The sequence below is a fragment of the Peromyscus maniculatus genome, chromosome X (genome assembly GCF_049852395.1).
Source record: "Peromyscus maniculatus bairdii isolate BWxNUB_F1_BW_parent chromosome X, HU_Pman_BW_mat_3.1, whole genome shotgun sequence".
NCBI classification, from domain to species: Eukaryota; Metazoa; Chordata; class Mammalia; order Rodentia; family Cricetidae; genus Peromyscus; species Peromyscus maniculatus.
This window is the reverse complement of record NC_134875.1, coordinates 115,257,367-115,278,963: the sequence shown is the minus strand read 5'-3', so window position 1 is coordinate 115,278,963 and position 21,597 is coordinate 115,257,367. Positions and strand designations below refer to the sequence as shown.

Here is a 21,597-nt window from a genome sequence, read left to right as displayed (position 1 = left end):
AAAGCCAGAGCCCTGTCCTGCTTAGGAAGTACTAGAGATGGGAGAACCTAGAGGCAGGGAGGAACTTGGGGACAAGTCAGACTTGAAGCCATCATGAAGTGAGGCTAAGGTGGCAGGGACTGGAAGGGCAATCTCAAACACGTTCTCTGCATTAGCAGACTCTGGCACTTGACAAGTGATTACAAGTTGGGGTGTGAAGGGGGGGAAGAGCTTAATAATCCAATGTCAAGTTGATCTAGGAGAATGGTTCTTGATCAGGTGGGAGGTGGTTCTTGACTTCCCAGTGTCTACAAATTTTTTTTGATTGGCTGATTGGTTGGTTGATTTGAGTTTGGTTTGGTTTTTGAGACAAGGTCTCTTGTAGCCCAAGTAGATCTCAGTGTACCTAAAGATGACCTTGAACTCCTGATCCTCTTAAGTCTACCTTCCAAGTACCAGGATTACAAGCATGCATCATCACACCTGGCATTGAGGTACTGTGGATTGGGCCCAGGATCTTGTGCATTCTGACAAACACTCTGCCAGGAAGATAGACCTTTCCCCCAACTCTGTAAAGATGTTTTTGAAACACTACAACTAAGGGGTAGGAGGAAGCAGGTCTGCTACTAGTATCCGTTGACCAGAGGCCAGAGATGATGATAAATACCATACAGCATGCAGGACAGCCCAACAACAAAGAATGATCTTACTCCAAATGTCAATGGCAGAGAGGGTAAGAAACTTCCAGGAGAGGAGACTGATGGTACATTAATATAAATCATCTTAAGGAAAAGTATGGAGAACATTTCAATTTATTTTGACATAAAATGAATATGTCTAGAGAACATCCAGACAAACAAACAGATCAAGAAGAAATTTCCCAAGTGTTCAAGTTTGTTAAATGAAATGTATGCCCGTGGGTCTAGACCTGGGGTTGCAAATATTTCTGTAAAGGGCTGAATAATAAATATTTTAAGCATTGCAAGCCATGAAGTCTCTTTCCTAACTATGCATCTTTCTTACTACAACATAAAAAGCATCGTCAGAAGCAAGGTCACTCTGACCATCCCTCCCTGTGTGAGTGAGAGCCGACATAAACTCTCAGAGTCACCGTGCCTGAAAGTAAGTCATAACACCCTGATTCCTGCCAGGCATGGTAGCCCACGCCTGTGATCCCAGCATCTGGGAGGTGGAGCCAAGGAGTTCAGGAGTTTCAGGCAAGCCTCAGTTAGGTACTGAGTTGAAGAAGGCAAGCCTGTAATACATGAAACTGTCTCAGAAAAACAAAAACAAAACTAACAGGGGGGAAAGACCCTCATTCCAGGGGGATTCTGCCCTGCATATGTGAGGCAAGAATGCTGCAGAGAGGTGCCAAGAATCTGCACAGTCTAGCTGGCCCCTCCGTCTATTCCACCTTATCACATCTATGATAATGCCTTATCAGATTTCCACAGGACTGCCTATTCCTCTTCAAAGCTAAGAATAAAGAGTTTTCCCTGGATTTGGGGGTCTTCATTTCTGAAGGCCCCTGGGTCACATGAAACTAACTAAAAAGACTTGTTCTGCTTTGTGATAGCTAATCTTGTCAACCTGGCACACTTAGGAAGAGGAAGCTTCAGCTGAAGAACTGCTTCCACCAGAGAGGCCTGTGGTCATGTCTGTGGGCCACCATGGTCTTGATTGCTCATTGATACAGGAAGGCCCAACTCACTGTGGGCAGCACCAGCCCTGGACAGGTGGGCCTGGGCTGTATAAGAAAGGGAGCTGAATGTGAGCTTGGTAGCGAGCCAGCAAGCAGCATTTCTCCATGGGTTTTGCTTCAAGCTCCTGCCTTCCATTCTTGCCTTGGCTTCCCTTGATGATGGACTGTAACTTGTAAGATGAAATAAGCCCTTTCCTCCCTCAGTTAGTTTTGGTCAGTGTCTACCTTATTAATGTGTACGAGTGGTCTATATGGTATTTGTTGTTGTTGTTTGTTTTGTTTTCTCAAGACAGGATTTCTCTGTGTAGGCCTGGCTGTCCTGAAACTTTCTCTATAGACCAGGCTGGCCTCAAACTCACAGAGATCCACCTGCCTCTGCCTCCCGAATGCTGGGATTAAAGGCAGGCACCACCACCGTCCGGCAGCAGGAAAGCTGAAGAACTGAAAGGGTCATGGAGAGAAGATAGGCTTGACGCCATGTGGCAGAGTTAGAATCCAAGAAGAGAAGCCAGAGAAGGCCACTGATGAAGGTGCAACCCCAGCTGCAGTGAAGACGCCAGATTATTGGAGATTCCAGGACTTTAGAACAACAGCCAAGGACAGTAGCAGGTGTGGAACCCGAACCTATAACAAGCTTTTGCTGTAGATGGCAGAGCCAGAGAAGTGGGACTGCCCAAACCTTTAGGAACTCAGAAGATCACGAATGAGTCCCAGACTGTGGACATGGAGTTTTTTACACTGGTAAGATTTTGGTTTTGCTTTGATCGGATTGTACCTGTGACCTGGTTCTTCTCTCTTCAAATAAGAAAGTATATAACTCATTTGTTTGTTTGCTTGTTTGTTTTTAATTTTACAAGAGCCCACAGTAAAGCAGCTTTGGACTTTTAAAGAGATACTGAACTTTTTTTTTTTTTTTTTTGGTTTTTCGAGACAGGGTTTCTCTGCGTAGCTTTGCGCCTTTCCTGGAGCTCACTTGGTAGCCCAGGCTGGCCTCGAACTCACAGAGATCCGCCTGGCTCTGCCTCCCGAGTGCTGGGATTAAAGGCGTGCGCCACCACCGCCCGGCGAGATACTGAACTTTTAAAGCATTAAAATTTTTAAAGATTTTGAGACTTTAAAAATGGGACCGTTATATATTGTGATACCAACATGAGATCTTGGGAACCAGAAAGGAAAAGTTATGGCTTAACAGCGATGTGTTTGAGTGTTCCATTGACAAAGGGTAGATTTGTGACAGCTAATCTTAGTTGTCAACTTAACACACCTGGGAAGAGGGAAGCTCAGTTAAATTACTGCCTTCATCAGATTAGCATCTGGTCATGTCTGTGGAAGATTTTCTTGACTACTAATTGATGTAGGAATGGCCAGCCTGTTGTGGGCCATACCATCCCTAGCAGGTGGTCCTGGGCTGTATAAGAAAGCTAGCTGGATGTGAGCCTGGGAGCAAGCCAATTAGCAGCATTCCTCTGTGGTTTTGCTTCAAGCTCCTGCCTTGGCTTCCCTTAATGATGGACTAAATATAGCCTGTAAAATGAAATAAACACTTTCTTCCCCGAGTTGCTTTTGGTCATAGTGGTATATCACAACAAGAGAAAAACTAACTGGAACATGCTTTTCTCTGTGGAAGACTGAACACAGGGCCTCCTACCCTGAGCTAAATCCCCATCCCTTACTCTTCTCTTATTAATCTTGTGGTGCAGGAATGTCAGCGGTGACCTTTATGAGGAGTGAGGAAAAGGTCACACCTTTCTACCCCTATACCAATCTCCAATAAAACTATTTATGGACACAGAAACTCAAATGTCCCATAATTATGTAATTACTTTCTCATGTCACAAATATTCTTTTAAAATTTTTTAATCACTTAAAAATGTGGAAAAAGAAAAAGTATTAGTTCAACATACACGCGTATACACACACACACACACACACACACACACACAGGGGGGGGGGCAGACAGGAAGAGAGAGGGAGGGAGAGAGAGAGAGCAAGAGGGAGGGAGGGAGAGAGAGAGAGAGAGAGAGAGAGAGAGAGAGAGAGAGAGAGAGAGAGAGAGCTGACCCCTGGGAAAGATGAAGAGCTGAGACAAGCTAGGACCTCAGGTATACTATGTCCTTGCAGGACTGAATGAGAAGAAGGCTGCCTTATGTCTTGTCAGTAACAAATGTGTGCTTTGGGGCCTATGATTTCAGGGTCTCCTAGCCCAGACATACACAATTTCTGTGCTACTTATTTATTTCATGTAACCCAAACCTGCCTCAAACTCACCACAAGCCCATGCTGGCCTTTAGATCAAAGCAATCTCCCTGAGTCAAAACTTTCCAAGTATTTCGATCACAGGTTCTCTTTTGTGCTCTTCCTCAACAGGAGTCTAGTTCTTTGGTTTTTGTTTTAAGACAGGGCTTTATGTAGCCTAGGCTGTCCTCAATATGTTACCAAGGATACCCTTGAACTTCTCCTCCTGCTGGGATTACTTTACAGGAGTGTACCACCATGCCTAGGTTATACTGTGCTGGGGACAAAACCCAGGGCTTTGTGCATGCTAGGCAAACATTCTACCAACTAAGCCACATAAGCCACCTTGATTGGTCTTATGAAAATCTCCAAGTGTGGTGATTAGTGTCTAGAAATTCAATGAGTGACCCAAGGTTGCCCTTCGAGCACAAGCAGAAGAGAGAGACAGGAGAGGATCTGGGACATCCATCCAGTAGACATCCACAATTACCACCAAGAGCAAGGAAAAGAGGAAGAAAGGCAGCGGACAACAAGCTGTCTGCTTTCTGCAGAGCATTTCGCTTAGGACACAGGATGGAGAGAGGGGAAATGGCAGAGATGCCTACTACTTGTATAGTTGGTAGACTTGGGAAAATTCAGCTACTGATGCTAAGTTCAGACAAATGGGTCCCAAAATGATAAGGACTATATGCAATGTGTTTTCCATGCATTCTGAAGTTCTGTATGTATTTCAAGGGATGGAGGAATTGGGGAAGGGGAGAATGAACTGGATCCCAAATCAGTCTGTGTTTGACAAAAGGTGGTAGGTCATCATGAAGCTTTCTAGAAACAAAGAACCCACTTACTTGTCAATTCAATGATTTCCATCCTCTTTCCATCTGTATCCTGACCAACAAAACAAAGGTCTTTCTTCTCAAATTGGTTGATCAGGTTAGGGTTTACCTGGAAATGCAAGAAAGTCAAGTCTTTGAACTACAGAGCAATCCAAACAAACAGCTTATGAAGAGGTCCTGCATCAGGTGGTGGGTTTTTCCACTGTATTGACCCTCTACTTAATTTCTATATTCAACACCCCAAATCTAATTTTAAATTCATGATGAACTTGAGATATGAAGTCTAATTCAAGTCATGTGAACCTGGGAGGTCCATGCTGTATCACTCAGAGATAGGATTCAAAACAAAAGACCATGGCAGTGTAAATATTCTGAATCAGAACCTTGATACCCACTACTTATAGACATCCCTGTATCTGCTGCTTCCCTGAGTTAAGTGTACTTAACAATTGGTGATGGCCAATCTTGGTTGTCAGTTTAGCTGGATTTAGAATTATTGAGGAGACACACTTCTGGGCATGTGTATGAGGGCATTTCCAAAGAGTTACTGACTAAAAAGGGAACATCCATCCTGATCTAAGCAGCACTACTCCATAGCCAGGAGCCCTGAACTGAATAAAAAGGAGAAAATAAGCTGAGTACCAGCATTCCTCCTTCCTTCCCTCCCTTCTTCTTCCTCTCCTCCCTCCCTCTCTCCTTTCTGACTACTGGCAAAAATGGTATCAGCTCCCTTGTACTCCCCCGTCATTATTTCCTTATAATGATGGCCTATTTCTCCTTAAACCATGAACCAAAGTAAATCCTTCCTTAAGGTTCTTTTGTCTGTATTTTACAAAGTAACAAAGTAACATACACTATCTAACCCCAATTTCTAATTTTTAAATGTGTATGTGTATAGTGTGCACGTGTATAAGCATGTTTGCATGTTTATGGATACACGTGGGTATGAAAGTATGTGCACAAGTGTGCATGCACATGGAAGCCAGAGGTTGATGTTGGGTGTCTTGTTCGATAGCCTCCTGAGGTGGGGCCTCCTACTGAACCTGGAGCTTGCCCAGCTTGCCCCAAGGATCCTGCCTTAGCCTTCTGTATGCTGGGATTACAGGCAGGCCATCACACTTGCCTAGCACTTATGTGGGTGCTGGGAACCCAAATTCTAGTCCTCACACTTGTAAGGCAAGCACTTTACCCACTGAGCCATCTCCCCAGGCCCCCAAATCATAAGTTTGATTGAGGATTGAAATTCTTCTTTCCCTCGATCTTGGGACTCTTATCTGTCTCATTCCAGAAGTTGACTCCAATTGGCCAAGCCAAAAACGATAAACCCATTGTAGTGGTTTGAATAAGAATGCCCCCCATAGGCTCATATATTTGAATGCTTAGTCATTAAGAGTGGCACTATTTGAGAAGGTTTAGAAGGATTAGGAGCTGTGGCCTTGTTGGAGGAAGTGTGCCACTGGGCTCTGAGGTTTCAAAAGTCCACACCAGCCAGGCGGTGGTGGCACACGCCTTTAATCCCAGCACTCGGGAGGCAGAGGCAGGCGGATCTCTGTGAGTTCGAGGCCAGCCTGGTCTACAGAGTGAGTTCCAGGAAAGGCGCAAAGCTACACAGAGAAACCCTGTCTCGAAAAACCAAAAAAAAAAAAAAGTCCACACCAGGCAAGCATCTCTGTCTCTCTCTGTCTCTGTCTCTGTCTCTGTCTCTGTCTCTCTCTCTCTCTCTCTCTCTCTCTCTGCCTGTAGATCAGGATGTAGCTTTCAGCTACTGCTCCAGCTCCATATATGCCACCATGCCCTCACCATGATGATAATGGACCAAACCTCTGAAACTGTAAACAAATCCCCAATTAAATGCTTTCTTTGGTAAGAGTTGCCTCGGTCATGATGTCTCTTCACAGCAACAGAACAGTGACTAAGCCACCCATTCCTCTTGGCTATCAATGATCAGTATGGCACTAGCAATGGTACAAATTCACAGACTGACAGATAATTGAAGTTAACCCAATTAGGACTGAGGATGTAGCTCAGTTGGTAGAGTGCTTGCCTAACATGCAAGAAGGTAATTCAATCCCCAGCACCACGTAAAACTGGGCGTGGTCTTAGCACTGGGGAGGTAAGCATTGGATGATCAAGAGTTCAAGGTCATCCTCATGTACATATGAAGTTCAAGACCAACCTAGGATACATGAAACTGTGTCTCAAAAAAATGATTGGTGGCACAAGCCTTTAATCCCAACACCTAGGAGAAAGAAGCAGGCAGATCTCTGTGAATTTGAGGCCAGCCTAGTTTACATAGGAGTTCTAGGCCAGCCAGAGTTACATGGTAAGATCCTGTCTCAAAAAAAAAAAAAAAACTAAAAGACAAACAAAAAAATCATACTAAAGGAAAGTTCTGTGATACTTCTGTTGCTGTTGGCAACCATCTTACAATGATGAGACAGACCACTCTGGGCAAATCAGACAGAAAAGGGAGGCCAAGAGAACCATGGAGACAACAGGAGTCCTGGTTGTACCATGTTTCCAGTCTGCCTGTGACCTAGCTAATAAATGTCTTTATTGTTCAATTGGTTTGAATCAACAACAAGCAGAGATTCCTAGTCTTCCAAGCCAAACCCATCATGATTGGCTGACTAATCCCAGAATGACCATCCACAGTTCTACATGCCATGCTTTGCCTGCTGCCTGCTCAGCTGTTAACTCCTCTTCGGCATAGCACACTAAGCCTCAAGCTCAATGTGAGCATCGGAAGAGGTTCTTGAGAGCTCCAATGCACCATACAAGATCCAGAAACTCCTTCCTGGGCCGGAAGCATTTAGCTCCTTGCTGGAGGTTACCTACCTTTCTCAAACCTGAGAAACAAGAGGCAGAGGTTAAGGAGGAATGGTGAGCTGGTTTGGGTCTAGGGTAGTCTTTTTGCTGTGTCTGTTTATTTGTATTCAGGTTCTGTGATGCTCTGCCATCATCTACTCTTTTATCACAACAGCTTCCTCTAAAAGTGAGAGATGCTAGGGAAATTTAGCAGCCTTACCTACAGATGTTACGAAGCTGGACACTTTCCCCAAAGGGCCCACTTACAATTGCTGGGTTTCATTGCACCAAGTACCCACATCCCTCAGCAATTCAGATGAAAGATGTACCTCATAACGATGTCTGTGTCTTTCTTCAATATAAGGAACATCACCATAAAGCTTCCCTGTGAAGACACAAGAATGGAATCAACACTGAGTGATGAACTTCAGAAGCATATATCCATGGCAAGAGTGTAGAGGAAACCTCTGTAGTCTCCAACAGAGTCAGAAAGGACCAGACTCCAAGGAACAATTTAGATTTTCTTGTCTTCTCGTAGAAATCCCTGCAGCAATTCTCTTGTCCCTGCTTACCCAATGCTAAGATCACAAGAGCACACCACCATGCCCAGCTCTTTACATGCTGCTGAGGTTCCGAACTCAGGTTCTCCTGCTTACAAGGAGAACTGTACCCACTGAGCCATTTCCCCAGCCTTTATGCCCAATTTTTATGAGGTACTGGGGATCAAACCCAGGGCTTTGTGCATGCAAAGGAAGCACTCTATCAAACGAGTCACGTCCCCAGAGCCACCTGCAGAGTTTCTTACCCTACTGTACTGGGTGGTTTGGTGAGTCAACCTGATACAAACTACAGAGTCATCAGAGGAAGGAGCCTCAGCTCAGGAAATGCCCCCTTGAGATACAGCTGTAAGGCATTTTTTTCGATTAGTGATCAATGGGGGAGGGCCCAGCCTGGGTCCTGGATTCTAGAAGAAGGCTGAGCAAGCCCTGGGAAGCAAGCCAGTGAGCAGCACCCCTTCGTGACCTTTGTATCAGCTCCTGCCTCCAGGATCTTGCCATTTGAGTTCCTGTCCTGATTTCCTTCAGTGATGAACTGTGATGTGGAAGTGTAAGCCAAATAAACCCTTTCCTCCCCAACTTGATTTTTGGTCATGGTGTTTCATCACAGCAATAGAAACCCTAACTAAGACACCTAGTGTCCACATTACTGCATATTCCACCTTAAAAATATACTTTGACCCTAAAATTCGACTTCTGGACTAGGAGTGTAGCTCAGTGGTGGTGTGTGTGAGTGCTAGAGTGCTAATTTGGCATGCACACGGTCCTGGGCTTGGCTGTGGAGATGGCTCAGCACATGTAAGCATTTGCCTCAAAGGCCTGACAACCCAAGTTCAGTTCCCAAAACGCATGTAAAACACCAAATGTGGTGCACATCTGTAATTCCATCATTCCTACAGCAAGATGTGGGGGGTGGGGGAGACAGGAGAACTGTCTGGAAGCTTTCCAGCCAGGTAGCCTGGAGTACACAGCACAAAAACTGAAATAAGAGAGACCTTCCTCAGTGAAGTCAAAGGCCAGAATAGAACCAAAAGTTCTCTGGCCTCTATACATGCACTGTGGCACATATGTGCACACAAACATAATCATATAAACACACACACACACACACACACACACACACACACACACACACACACACACGCACACATGCACGCCACAACTCTAAGAGACAGATTCTAGGTTTGATTCCCTAGTACTGCCAGAGGTTTAGGGTGGGGGGGGTGAAATAAAGACAAAGATTTAACCACAAAGATGTTCACTGTTGTGTTATTTAACAGACAACAGATGAAAACAAGCTAAGTGTTAAGACTGGTAGCTTAAGCCGGGCGGTGGTGGCGCACGCCTTTAATCTCAGCACTCGGGAGGCAGAGGCAGGCGGATCTCTGTGAGTTTGAGGCCAGCCTGGGCTACCAAGTGAGTTCCAGGAAAGGCACAAAGCTACATAGAGAAACCCTGTCTCGAAAAACCAAAAAAAAAAAAAAAAAAACTGGTGGCTTAAATATCACCCCATTTACCTATGCTTCTTAATCAGGAGTGCATGGCTGCAAATCAAGCCAAGAGGCACATAAACAGCCATGTAGCTGCACCACCACAGCTCGGAGCAGCACCTTCAGCAAGACCTTGGGCACAGCAACCTACAAGACGGATGCTCAGTGACTACAGGACCACATGGATAGAGCCAGTTCCATCCGCCAACTCCACTCAACTAGGTTACATAAGAAAGCAGTGCCTATCTCCACAGCATCAATCCTCATGGTACAGATCCCAACATGCACCAAAGGACAAAAAGTGCTGGAGTCACTGTCAAGCTCTACCAGAACCAGGAGCCATGCTCTGTTCAGTAGACAGAGTGGTATAGACTCTCAGACATCATGAAGCTGGAATAGGAAGTCTCAACTGAGAAAAACCAAATTAATGCCTTGTGACTTCATTTGAGCTTTTGACTGGGGACAAAAAAATGCCAATTATATGCCACTGTGTGAGTGAAGATCATAATCAAGCTTCTAGCTGCAATTCTGCCCATATACATGGTGATGAAATGAATAACAGTGAATAGTGAAGTAGTTTTAGAGAAGCTGGGTGGTAGTGATACACACCTGTAATCCAGCACTCAGGAGGCAGAAGCAGGCAAATCTCTGAGTTCAAGGCCAGCTTGGTCTACAGAGGGAGTTCCAGGACAGCCAGGGCTACACAGAAAAACCCTGTTTCAAAAACTCCAAAAAAAGTGTTTTAGAGAAAAGTGGGGAGAGTTGGGGCAAAAGGCACCTTTGGGAACTCCATCTGATGTACTGCCAAAGGGTGGGGAATTCGGAACCACCTTTGTATTAAAACTATTGGTTCATAAAAATCAAATGAAAATGGGAATCAGCACAGTGATACACAGTTGGAAAGCAGGGAAGGAGGCTTTATGCCAACTCTGTGTGAACTTCAGAAACTGCATGGCTTATGAACTATTATCTAGCTTAAGGCAGTCTGTATTTGCTAAGGTGTCTATCTCACAGGTGACAAGAAGGGGGAGGGAGGAGGAGGAGACAGAGACTCTGAAGCCAGACTGGATGGCTTTAAATCCCTCTACACCATTAACAGATGTGTGTTTTGGGTAAATGATCCAGCCTCAATGCCTCAGTTTTCCCCATCTGTGGAATGGGAATTATAACTGACTATCCCTACTTTATAGGGTCATTGTGAGGATTAAATAAATGCAAGTATTAGAACAGTTAAGAAATCAAACCTATAACTGTTACTGTTATTTCTAGATAATGAAATAGAAACAGAAGGAAAGGATGTAGAGCATAAGTTCTATGTGGTAAAAGACAAAATAGGGATCTGTCTGATTCTTAAGACCGACACTTAGCACGCAGTAGGTAGTGACAGGTTTGTGAGGAATAAATGAAACATGCATACATAATGTACATAGTATATGATAGGACCTTTCTGGAGATTTTGGTATTTACTTATTTATTGGCACTGAACACTGAACCCAAGCCTTTGCCTACACTGGGGAAGTGCTCTATCACTGACTGAGCTACACTGTCATTGTCAGTCTTACTTTTAAAGCAAAGTCTTTGAGACAAGGTCTCACTAAATTCCCTGGGCTGGCCTTAAACTTGCTCTGTTTGAATTTATGATCCTCCTGCCTCAGTTTCTGGAGTAGCTGGGATTACGGGTTTGAGCCACCACATGCAGCTGTTTGGAATTTTTATTTTTTTTATTTTTATTTATTTATTTATTTTTTTTTTTTTTTTGGTTTTTCGAGACAGGGTTTCTCTGTGTAGCTTTGCGCCTTTCCTGGGACTCACTTGGTAGTCCAGGCTGGCCTCGAACTCACAGAGATCCGCCTGCCTCTGCCTCCCGAGTGCTGGGATTAAAGGCGTGAGCCACCACCGCCCGGCTGGAATTTTTATTTTATGCATATAAAATCTTTCTTGATTGCTTACAAATCTAGTAGAAATAAACTCAGAAAAGCAGCCCATGGTGATATCTTTAAACTTCTGTGTTAAGAATGAGCTTAGGGGCTGGTGAGATGGCTCAGCAGTGAAGAGCACTCGTACACATAAAATTAAATTTTAAAAATAGTAATATCAGAAATTATACTCATTAAGTCCTACTACACAACTGTCCAAATGTGAGCTGAACAAGGATGACAATAATGAACATGTCCAACTGGATGGGGGAAAGCCCACACTGCCCCAACCCTACAAAGAACTGAGGAAAGCTGGGAGCGGGAGAGATGGACTTCTCCAGGAAGAGCACAACAATTGCTTGTCCAGTGCCAAACAGACCTGAAAACAAATAGACAAGTAACATGATACAGACTCAACAGGTTCCAGTTATCCTGTCATCTAAAATCCACTTGCTCTTCCGTCATTTTGTTTCTCACCACACCCGACTCCCTAGCCTTGGCATTTCGGTCCCCAATAAACCTTTCCTTCTACCCATGGAGTGGTCCACTGCAGTGGTTTCACTGTGCCATCACTTATACTTGCAAGGCAAGTGCTTTATCAAGTGAGCTATCTCAAGCCCTCTATCCAATATTCATCCAGCACTTGTGTGCCTCCCTTGCAGACAAAGAAACTTTTTGTTGTTGTTGTTGTTGTTTATTGATTTTCGAGATAAAATTTCTCTGTATAGCTCTGGCTGTTTTGGAACTCTGTAGGCTAGGCTGGCCTCAAAGTCAAGAGTCCTGCCTCCTATGTGCTGGAATTAAAGGTTTGCGCCACCATGGCCAGCCAAAGTCACTTTCATAAGGAGCCCAGGGAAGGAAGGGTCTTAGTTTCTGAGACCCCTGCTATCAGCAAAAGGGACTTTTAGCTTTGAGGACTGTTTGGATTTTTCCTCTTTAAGTTCCAGCCATTCCATATCATGTGGAGGTCAAGAGTGGGTCAGTGGCTCTCTAAGAAGTGACCTTGATGACAAAGATTCTGGTCTATGTAAAATGGTCACGGGTCCTAGGGTGTGAGAGGAATAACTGAAATGCTGCACATGGCATCTTCTTCATTCCTGGTACATGGAAAGTACAGAGTCAGGAGCTGAACATAGCTGCACACACCTAGAACCCCCAGCCCCCCCGGAGGTGAGGGCAGGATGGAGCGATCCAGACAAGCCTGGGCTACATAGTGAAAGGCAGCCCCCCAAACCCAAGGGCTAGCGATGTATCTCAAGGACAACACTTGTCACCTATGCACCACAAAGAAAGAAACAAAAGGACAGGATCAGGGCCTGCCTCTCGCCTTCTCCTTTCCTTGCTACTTTTGAACTTTAACGCTACTCCTCCCGCTTTTATGAAACAACTCATTAATTTTCAATATCTAAGCAGCTTCCCTTTCCCTAAGTGTATGCTTTTGTGGTCAGCTTTAACATCAGTTTTACATATCTTTTAATTTATTTTATGGGTGCAGGTGTTTTGCCTGCCTATTTATCAGGCATTTGAATGTATACCATTGGAGTGCCTGGTGCCTAAGGATACCAGAAGGGCATCTGATCTTCTGGAACTGGAGTTAGAGACAATTGTGGGCCACCATGTGGGTGTTGGCAATCTAACCTATTTCCTCTGGAAGAGCAACCAGTGTTCTTAACCACTGAGCCACCTCTCCAGCCCAGTGTGTCAAATTTTCAGGGATAAAACATCACAATTTAAACACACTATCCCTGCTTTGTTTAAACATTGTAGTACTTTGTTATCTTTCAAGGATTTTGTTTGTTGGATGCTGAAGATAGAGCCATGTGCATGTTAGGCAAGCACTCTACCACTGAGTTATATCCCCGAGCCTCTTTATCTAAGAAAGAGAGAAAACAGGACTAGAGGGAAGAGAGAGAACCTGTAAGACACAAAGGTTATTTGCTCTGCTCCCCTCAAGCCAGCCTCACTCCAACCCACTCCAGTGCAGAGGCTCACCAAGGCCTCAGACATGATTGGCAAATATTCCACCAGTGAGCTATACCCCCAGCCCAACTGATTCCCATTTGTTACAGAATATTTGTTTACACTGTAAAGATGTGTCTTTGTCAAGGAACCTTCTGACTGGTTTAATAAAGAGCTAAATGGCCAATAGCTAGACAGGAGGAGAATAGGTGGGATTTCCAGGGAGAGAGAGAACTCTGGGAAGAAGAAAGGCAGGAGTAGCCAAAGAGAGACAGAGAAGAAATAGGAGGTACAGGACAAAAGAAAGGTAACGCCATGTGCCAGAATGTAGATGAATATAAATGGGTTAATTTAAGTTATAAGAGCTAGTTGAGAACAAGCCTAAGCTAAGGCTGAGCTTTTAAAATTAATAATAAATCTCCATGTCATTATTTGCAGACAAAAAAAAGTTCTGAGTAGGCTTGGTGCTCCTGGCATGCAAAGGCATGGCTCTTTTAGAGGCCTGCTACTGAACACTTGAATGGGGTTTATGAGCAGTGGCATGCTACTCGGTGGCAGGAGACTAGTAGAAACACCTACCTCAGCGTGGACCCAGAAACTTCCCAGAGCTGGGGCAGATAGACCAGCTCGGGGCCAGGCCCCGCAGGCATGAGGCTCCACTCTCACCAACCTGAAGGGGGCAGAGCCAGCCACCAGGCCATGTGCTAAGTGGAAGACCTAGCTACTGCTTAGCAGTTTGGTTCAAGAGGTTGGAGACGGCTGTAGAAGCACAAAAAGTCAGGTCCAGGCCGAAAAAACATCTGAAAAGTTTAGTGTGCTTAAAAATGTGCTTTGATGCTAAAGAAAGAAAATGGGTATAGACAATCATAAAAAATCAATCAGTCAATCAATCAAAGTAGGCTTGGTGGTGGTGGTGGTGGCGGCGGCGGCGGCGGCGGCGGCGGCGGCGGCGGCAGTGGCGGCGGCGCACGCCTTTAATCCTAGCACTTGGGAGGCAGAGGCAGGCGGATCTCTGAGTTCAAAGACAGCTTGGTATACAAAGTGAGTTCCAGGACAGCCAGGACTGTTACACAGAGAAACCCTGTCTCGAAAATACCCCACCCCCCCAAAAAAAAGTTTAAGGCATACCTAGGCTACAGAGTGAATTTAAGGACACCCTGGGCAACTTAATGAGACCCCCATCTCTAAATAAAAAAGGAAAAAGAACTGGCAATGTAGCCTAATGGCAAAGTGCTTGCTTGAGGCTCAAGTTCAACCCCCTCTACCAAACACACACACACACACACACACACACACACACACACACACACACACACACACATTTCAGAAGTATTTTTTAACAATGATACTGTAGGGCCAGAGGGGCACTCTCAGTAGAAGGCTAGAAGCCACCATATGGACGGTGTCACAAGGCCTGGTTCTGACTCTCCCAACCTCCCAGATGGCCTTTTGCCTTTCAGCCCACCATTTCCTCTGCCAAAATATAGAGACGCTGTATTAAATGGCTTGGTCTTTATTCTCTGCACTTAACAGGATGGTTAACAGGCAGACAGAAAGGGAGGAAATGCCATCTTTCACTCCTCTCCCTACCATGTGCTGCTTCTTGTTCAGATCACAATTCCGCTGACCTCATGGCCCAGCCCATCACCATCAATGACCCCTCCTCCTCGTCTTTGTTTGCTTCCTTTATTTCAAATGGTTGGGGAAATTTTCAAAAGACTCAGAAGATGATACGAGATTAAACTTCAGTGTCCATCAATAAAGTTATATTGCCTACCTGTACAGCATGATGGATGGTCCTTTCTTAGAAAAATGTATCAAGCAATGGTTTGGATGATTTGGGTGAAAGACCTGGGGACAGGAAGGCCTAAGCAGTCTACACTCTAGCAAACCGACAGCTGGAGGGGAGAAAGGTGGCTGTGCAGCAGTGGGAAACTGCAAAACCAAAGGCAGCAATAAAGATAACAAAGCAAGGGACCTAATCACGAGAGCAGAGAACTGGGGAATGGAGGACAACAGCGTGGCTCATGTCATTCTGGACCTACTCACCCTTCTTTCAAGCAGTCTGGCAGAATTATCGGTCATAAATGCTCATAGCCTTGGACCTAATAATCCAACTCCTGGAAATCTGTCCTAAGGAAACATTCCAAGGAAAAAAAAAAGCCTGTGTGGAGATGTCCCTCCCAGTCAGCATTTGTCTTATAAAATGCCGGAACCAATCTGAAGTGGTTATCAGTAGGAAATGAATCAGCACATTCGGGTTCCTTAACTCAGTTCAACACTATATGCCCGGCGCCGGGTACCAGGTACACTGGTACACACCTGGAGTCCTCAGCATTCAGAAGACTGAGGCAAGAAGACTGCCTGAACCCAAGAGTTCAAAGCAAGCCTGAGGAACAAGAGCTACCGGGAGTTGGGTGGGTGGGAGAAGGTGGACAGAGACAAGGACAATGACAAGTAATCTGAGAGGCAGAGGCAGGAGGATCAGGTGTTCAAGATGTTCTTTGCCTACAGAGTGAGTTCTGGGCCAGTGTGGGCTACATGAGACTCCGGCTCAAAACTACAAAAATTCTGTGTGTCTGTGTGTGTAGACCATGGCTGCTGAGAAAAGGTAGATCAGGTTTTTTTTATAAGGACAAGCTTGATGACAGGTTATTCAATCCCAAGTGCTCAGCCCTAAACATATACAAGCAACACTAAATGGGCTCAGTAGGTTACACACACACACACAACAATAATAATCAAAGAAGAGGTCACGAATTTGGGGAGGGGAGTACACAGGAGAAGCTGGATTGGAGAGAAGTAAAATGATGTGAATACAGCATTCATGCATGAAATTCTCAAAAAATAAAAAATTTAAATTTTTAAAATATATATACACATACTAAACATCTAAAAAGGCACAAAACCCAGATACATGAAATTATGGTAACAATAAAAGAATATAGAGATTAAGCATGATAAAGTTCAGAAAAGACCACAGATATACAAACTTAGAGCATCAAAAACAGTTTAGAGAAACAGCTGATGTTTAGTGACCTTTAAGCCAGCTTTGACAATTCCACACACACACCATCATTGGCCCTTCTACTTAAGGGCTTTGCCCCACTTTGAGACAGGCAGGTCTCACTTGCTGTGTAGCCAAGTATGACCTTGAATTTTTTTTCTTTTTGCCTTTTGTTTTGTTTTGTTTTAATTTTTGGAGACAGGGTCTTTCTGTGCAGCCCTGGCTGTCCTGGAACTCACTCTGTAGAGCAGGCTGAGCTCAAACTCAAAAATCTGCATGCCTCTGCCTCCCAGAGTGCTGGGATTAAAAGTATGGGCCACCACTATCTGCTGTGACCTTGAATCTTTGTATCCTCTTGCCTCTACCTCCTGAGTGCTGGGATTACAAGTATGCACCCCCACCAGGAGGCCCAGCTCATTCAAGGCAGGGGATGGAGGGCTTCACACATCACAGGCAAGCATTCTATCAACTGAGCTACATTCTCATCTCCTAAAGCCCTGGAAACAAAACAAAAATACAATCTCAGAGGACACATCCACACAGGACACAGAGCTTCTAAAAACAAGCTCATGTGAATACAATTCTTATAAACAAAGTAAATGACGACTACCGGTACCTTTGTCCAAATAAATTTATACATATAATCCTTGACTTAGAAAGAATGAATTCAGCTTTCACAGCCCTTATTGGATTAACAAATGATGTAAGAAGAACACGAATTGTCCCTCAAGAGAAAAGTATTCAGGCTTTGTTCTGCTTGAGGGCAATCTTTTATTAAGGAGTTCTTTATGTTCCTGCTTCCCCCTAAGTACAAAGCACTGTAAGTACAGGCCTACAAATCAAATTGAAATTTTCTAAAAAAAAGAATAGCATAAAAATGATTTCTAGGCCGGGCGGTGGTGGCGCACGCCTTTAATCCCAGCACTCGGGAGGCAGAGCCAGGAGGATCTCTGTGAGTTCGAGGCCAGCCTGGGCTACCAAGTGAGCTCCAGGAAAGGCGCAAAGCTACGCAGAGAAACCCTTGTAGGGAGCCGCCATTCTAAGATGGCGCTGGCTTCCTGGTAGCCTAGCTGTAAACAACTCCATATTTGGCTATGATGCACGAGCATGGTAATTGGCCTTATGTCCTCAGCCTATCCCGTGGCTCCCCGTGCTAGCATTCTGGCGGGACCCAATCACAGTACGGCACGTTTGCCTGATTCCCTATATAAGCAGCGGCAGTTTAGTCCTCGGGGCCCCTCACCTCCCGCTCTCCCTTAATCAAGAGGCGCTCCAATAAAGTGTGTTCTGAGAAGGATCCTCGCATGGTGGTCGTTCTTCCTCGCTGGTCGAGGAGCACGCCGCAACTGGTGCTGAAACCCGGGACGGGACACCAGGTGAGGGGTCGAGGAGGATTCAGAACTCAGCACACGGAGCGGTGACGTCGGTAAGTTCTCCAGGAACGGTGACGTCGGTAGGTTCGCCAGGAAAGGCGGTGACGTCGGTAAGTTCGCCAGGAACGGCGATGACGTCGGTAAGTTCTCCAGGTATGCTGATTGCTGGGATTAATCCATTTGTGCTTGCTCTTGTGTTCATTCCTATGACAATTGTTGTTCTTCTTTGCTGTTTTGTATATGCATGTCTCAAGGAAGAACGCAATGTGGAAATCATTAGAAAGGGACGCAAGGCATTAATTAAGCACCAGGATAGTCTATCAGAATCAGACGTTAAAGGGGAGAACTTAAGTAGGCCTAAAAAGGAAGGATATCCAGTATTAGACGGTGAGTTAGACCCTGATGAGGAGGAGGATTTAGAGGAAGCTGCCGCTGAATATGAGGAAGAGAGACATGGGCGGCAGCGACCTCCTCCTTATAATGTTTCTGCTGGGGTGAATGTGGAACCAACGGCGCCTTCGGGACCACATCCACCCTCGGCAACACCTTCGTATCTGCAAACAGGTGGAGGTTGTCGTTTTATCAGGAGAGACACCTGGGCGCGGCTAGCGTCCGCGTTTCCAGTCTTTGAAGATCCGCAAACAAACAACAGATATCATGAACCTGTGCCTTATAAACAATTAAAAGATCTGGTAGAGGCTGCAGGAAAGATATTTGGAGATGTAGAAACAGCTATGCCTCTGGTTCAACAATTAGTATATGAGCAAAGCACTGAAGAATGTCGAAGAGCCATTACCCCGTGGAAAGGAAAGGGATTAGAAGCTTGGCTAAAAGCCTGCCGAGAAATTGGGGGACCGTTAAGTAATGCTGGCCTAGTGGCAGCAGTCCTTGCGACCACACGAGTTGCACGAATGGATGCTAGCTGCTCTGACGTAGCTCCTTTAATTATGCTCCAAGGAGGGAATTATGGTGTTCACACATTACTTGTTATTCTAATCATTCTCAGAGAGGTTATGGGGAATCCTTGTGCTGGCTGGGGGCCAGGTGCTAGGCATCACTTTTGCAGTGGAGGTTCAAACTGCTGCAGCTGGTCCCTGTCTCCAGAGATGCAGGGTTGGCCATTTCAGCCTCTTCAGGTGGAAGGAGTTGATGGCTCCAAACCATCCTTCATACCTCTACTTCCCTAAATGCACAGTTGAAAGGTGGCATTATGGTACTTAACCAGTGCATTGACTTGGTACAAGAACAAGTTGACATCCTTTGGCAGCTGGCCCAATTGGGCCGTGAGTGGAGGATGCCTAGTTTGTGTCACTAGTGTGCAATTCCAAAATGGTTCCCGAGCAGCGAATTTGTCTAAACAACTGTCCAGTTATCTTATAGGAAATTGGTCCGGAGAATTTGAAGAGACCTTGGAGAAACAGAGTGGCGGTGGTGACCATCAACTCCACACGAATGGATCTCAGCATGGCGGAGGGACTGTCCTCCTGGATTGCTTCTACCTTTTCCCTGTTTAAAGAATGGGTGGGAGTGGGTATAATTTTGGCATGCTGCCTTGGAGGATGCGTGTTTTGTCTGTGGTTGGTCTGCCGTTTGCGAGCACGTACCAAAAGGACAAGGGCATTATCACTCAAGCATTGGCCGCTTTGGAGTGTGGCGCCTCCCCCCAGATAATATCCACACAGCCTTTGCACCCCCAGGACTGGTTAGTCCATTGCACTCCGGAAGGTGTGTGGACAATTAAGCACAGGATGCCAGGCTCGTGCACTGCACTTGAAGTGTAGGACATTTTCCTTCCTTCAAGGAGAGCAAGTCTGACTGCACATGGAGTCACATAGCCTTTGCACCCTTAGGACTGGTTAGTCCATTGCACTTGGGAAGGTATGTGGACCATTGTTACACGCATAGCCTTTGCACCCCTGGGACTGGTTAGTCCATTGCACACGGGAAGGTATGCGGACAATTGTTACATGCATAGCCTTTGTACCCCAGGGACTGGTTGGTCCATTGCACTCGGGAAGGTATGCAGGCAATTATGCACAGTTAACTCATCCTCGATCGGTCAACACATCATGAGGTGGGGACCTGATTGGATGAAATACTTGTGTTGCAGAAATCAGACCTATACTCTCTCCTGCGGCTTAATTAATAAAGAGGGGGGAGATGTAGGGAGCCGCCATTCTAAGATGGCGCTGGCTTCCTGGTAGCCTAGCTGTAAACAACTCCATATTTGGCTATGATGCACGAGCATGGTAATTGGCCTTATGTCCTCAGCCTATCCCGTGGCTCCCCGTGCTAGCATTCTGGCAGGACCCAATCACAGTACGGCACGTTTGCCTGATTCCCTATATAAGCAGCGGCAGTTTAGTCCTCGGGGCCCCTCACCTCCCGCTCTCCCTTAATCAAGAGGCGCTCCAATAAAGTGTGTTCTGAGAAGGATCCTCGCATGGTGGTCGTTCTTCCTCGCTGGTCGAGGAGCACGCCGCAAACCCTGTCTCGAAAATCCAAAAAAAAAAAAAAAAATTTCTATCAAAAATGGTTAATCATTTTGTTGTTTGTATGTTGTTTTGTTTTTGAAATAGGGTTTTTCTGTGTAGCCCTAGCTGTCCTGGAACTCACTATTATGTAGATTAGACTGGTCTCAAACTCACAGAGATCCACCTGCCTCTGCCTCCCAATTGCTAGAATTAAAGATGCATACCACTACACCCAGCTCAAAATGATAAAACAATTTTTCAGGTAGCATAGACAAATGTACTTTGCTCATACCAACCTTGCAAAAATGTGCTGACTAGAGAAGAAGCCTACAACATAAATGTGCCAGCTTATGAAAACAATCCTACAAAAGATCCTACAAAATCTGTCAACTAGGGAGCCAAAGCCCACACAATGTTTGTTTGTTAATAAAAGACATTCAATGGAACCACGGGGAGAGTTGTTATCCCTTACAACCCTTGCCAAAGACCTCAAGGAAGCAAGTCTCACGAAGGGGAGGGGGGAGAAGGTTGGCTAAAGACCACAGGCACATAAGCCACCTGCCTTTTGGAAAGAAAGAAGCACAATTTAAACTCAGGTACTCAGGACCTGAGGATGTGGCTGAGTTGGGGAGCAAGTTCCCTGGGTGTGCTCCCCAGCACTGTAGAAACTGGGAGTGGCAGCTCAAAAGGCAAGGGAAGACAGAGGGATCAAAGTCATCCTTGACTGCACAGTGAGTTCGAGGCCAGCCTAGGCCATCTTAGTCCTGTGTCAAAAAAAACTAACAAATAAACTAAAGCAATCAAGTTTAATAAATCATTGAGTAAAAACAGCCCAGAAGCTTGTAAGTAGATTTTTTAAATTGTGGTACAAGCACACAATGGACTAATATATATATATATATATATATATATATAGCCATTACAAGAAAGGAAATACTGATACATGCTACTGCATGGACGAAACTTGACAACAGTGTGTTTAGTGATGGAAATCAGACATAAAAGACCTTATTGCATGTGGTTCCACTTACACTAAAATGCCAGAATAGGTAATTTTTTAAAAAAGTGGCTCAAAGATTGCCAGAGGCTGAGGAAGCAGAGGTGCTAACAGCTGGAGTACAGAAATTTCTATTGGAGGTAATGAAAATGACCTAAAATTGACACTAATGATAGTAGCACATCTTTGTGGATACTCTAGTGATGGCTGGACAGCTCCATGAGAACAATGAAAACCAACGAACTGTATACAACAGATGAATTATAT

The 21,597-nt window shown here is 45.1% G+C and overlaps 1 protein-coding gene across 6 annotated transcripts in view; it reads right to left on the bottom strand.

Moving 5' to 3' along the window:
* The window catches only part of Ctps2 (CTP synthase 2), a 125,660-nt gene that overhangs the window by 23,636 nt on the left and 80,427 nt on the right, over positions 1 to 21,597 (bottom strand). For all 6 annotated transcript variants that reach the window (XM_042268977.2, XM_042268980.2, XM_042268978.2 and 3 more), the window contains exons 15-16: positions 7,887 to 7,942; positions 4,762 to 4,858 (exon numbers count right to left, since the gene is read on the bottom strand). In XM_042268977.2, the coding sequence (XP_042124911.1) occupies positions 4,762 to 4,858; positions 7,887 to 7,942 (153 nt within the window). The remainder of the gene's footprint in view (positions 1 to 4,761; positions 4,859 to 7,886; positions 7,943 to 21,597) is intronic.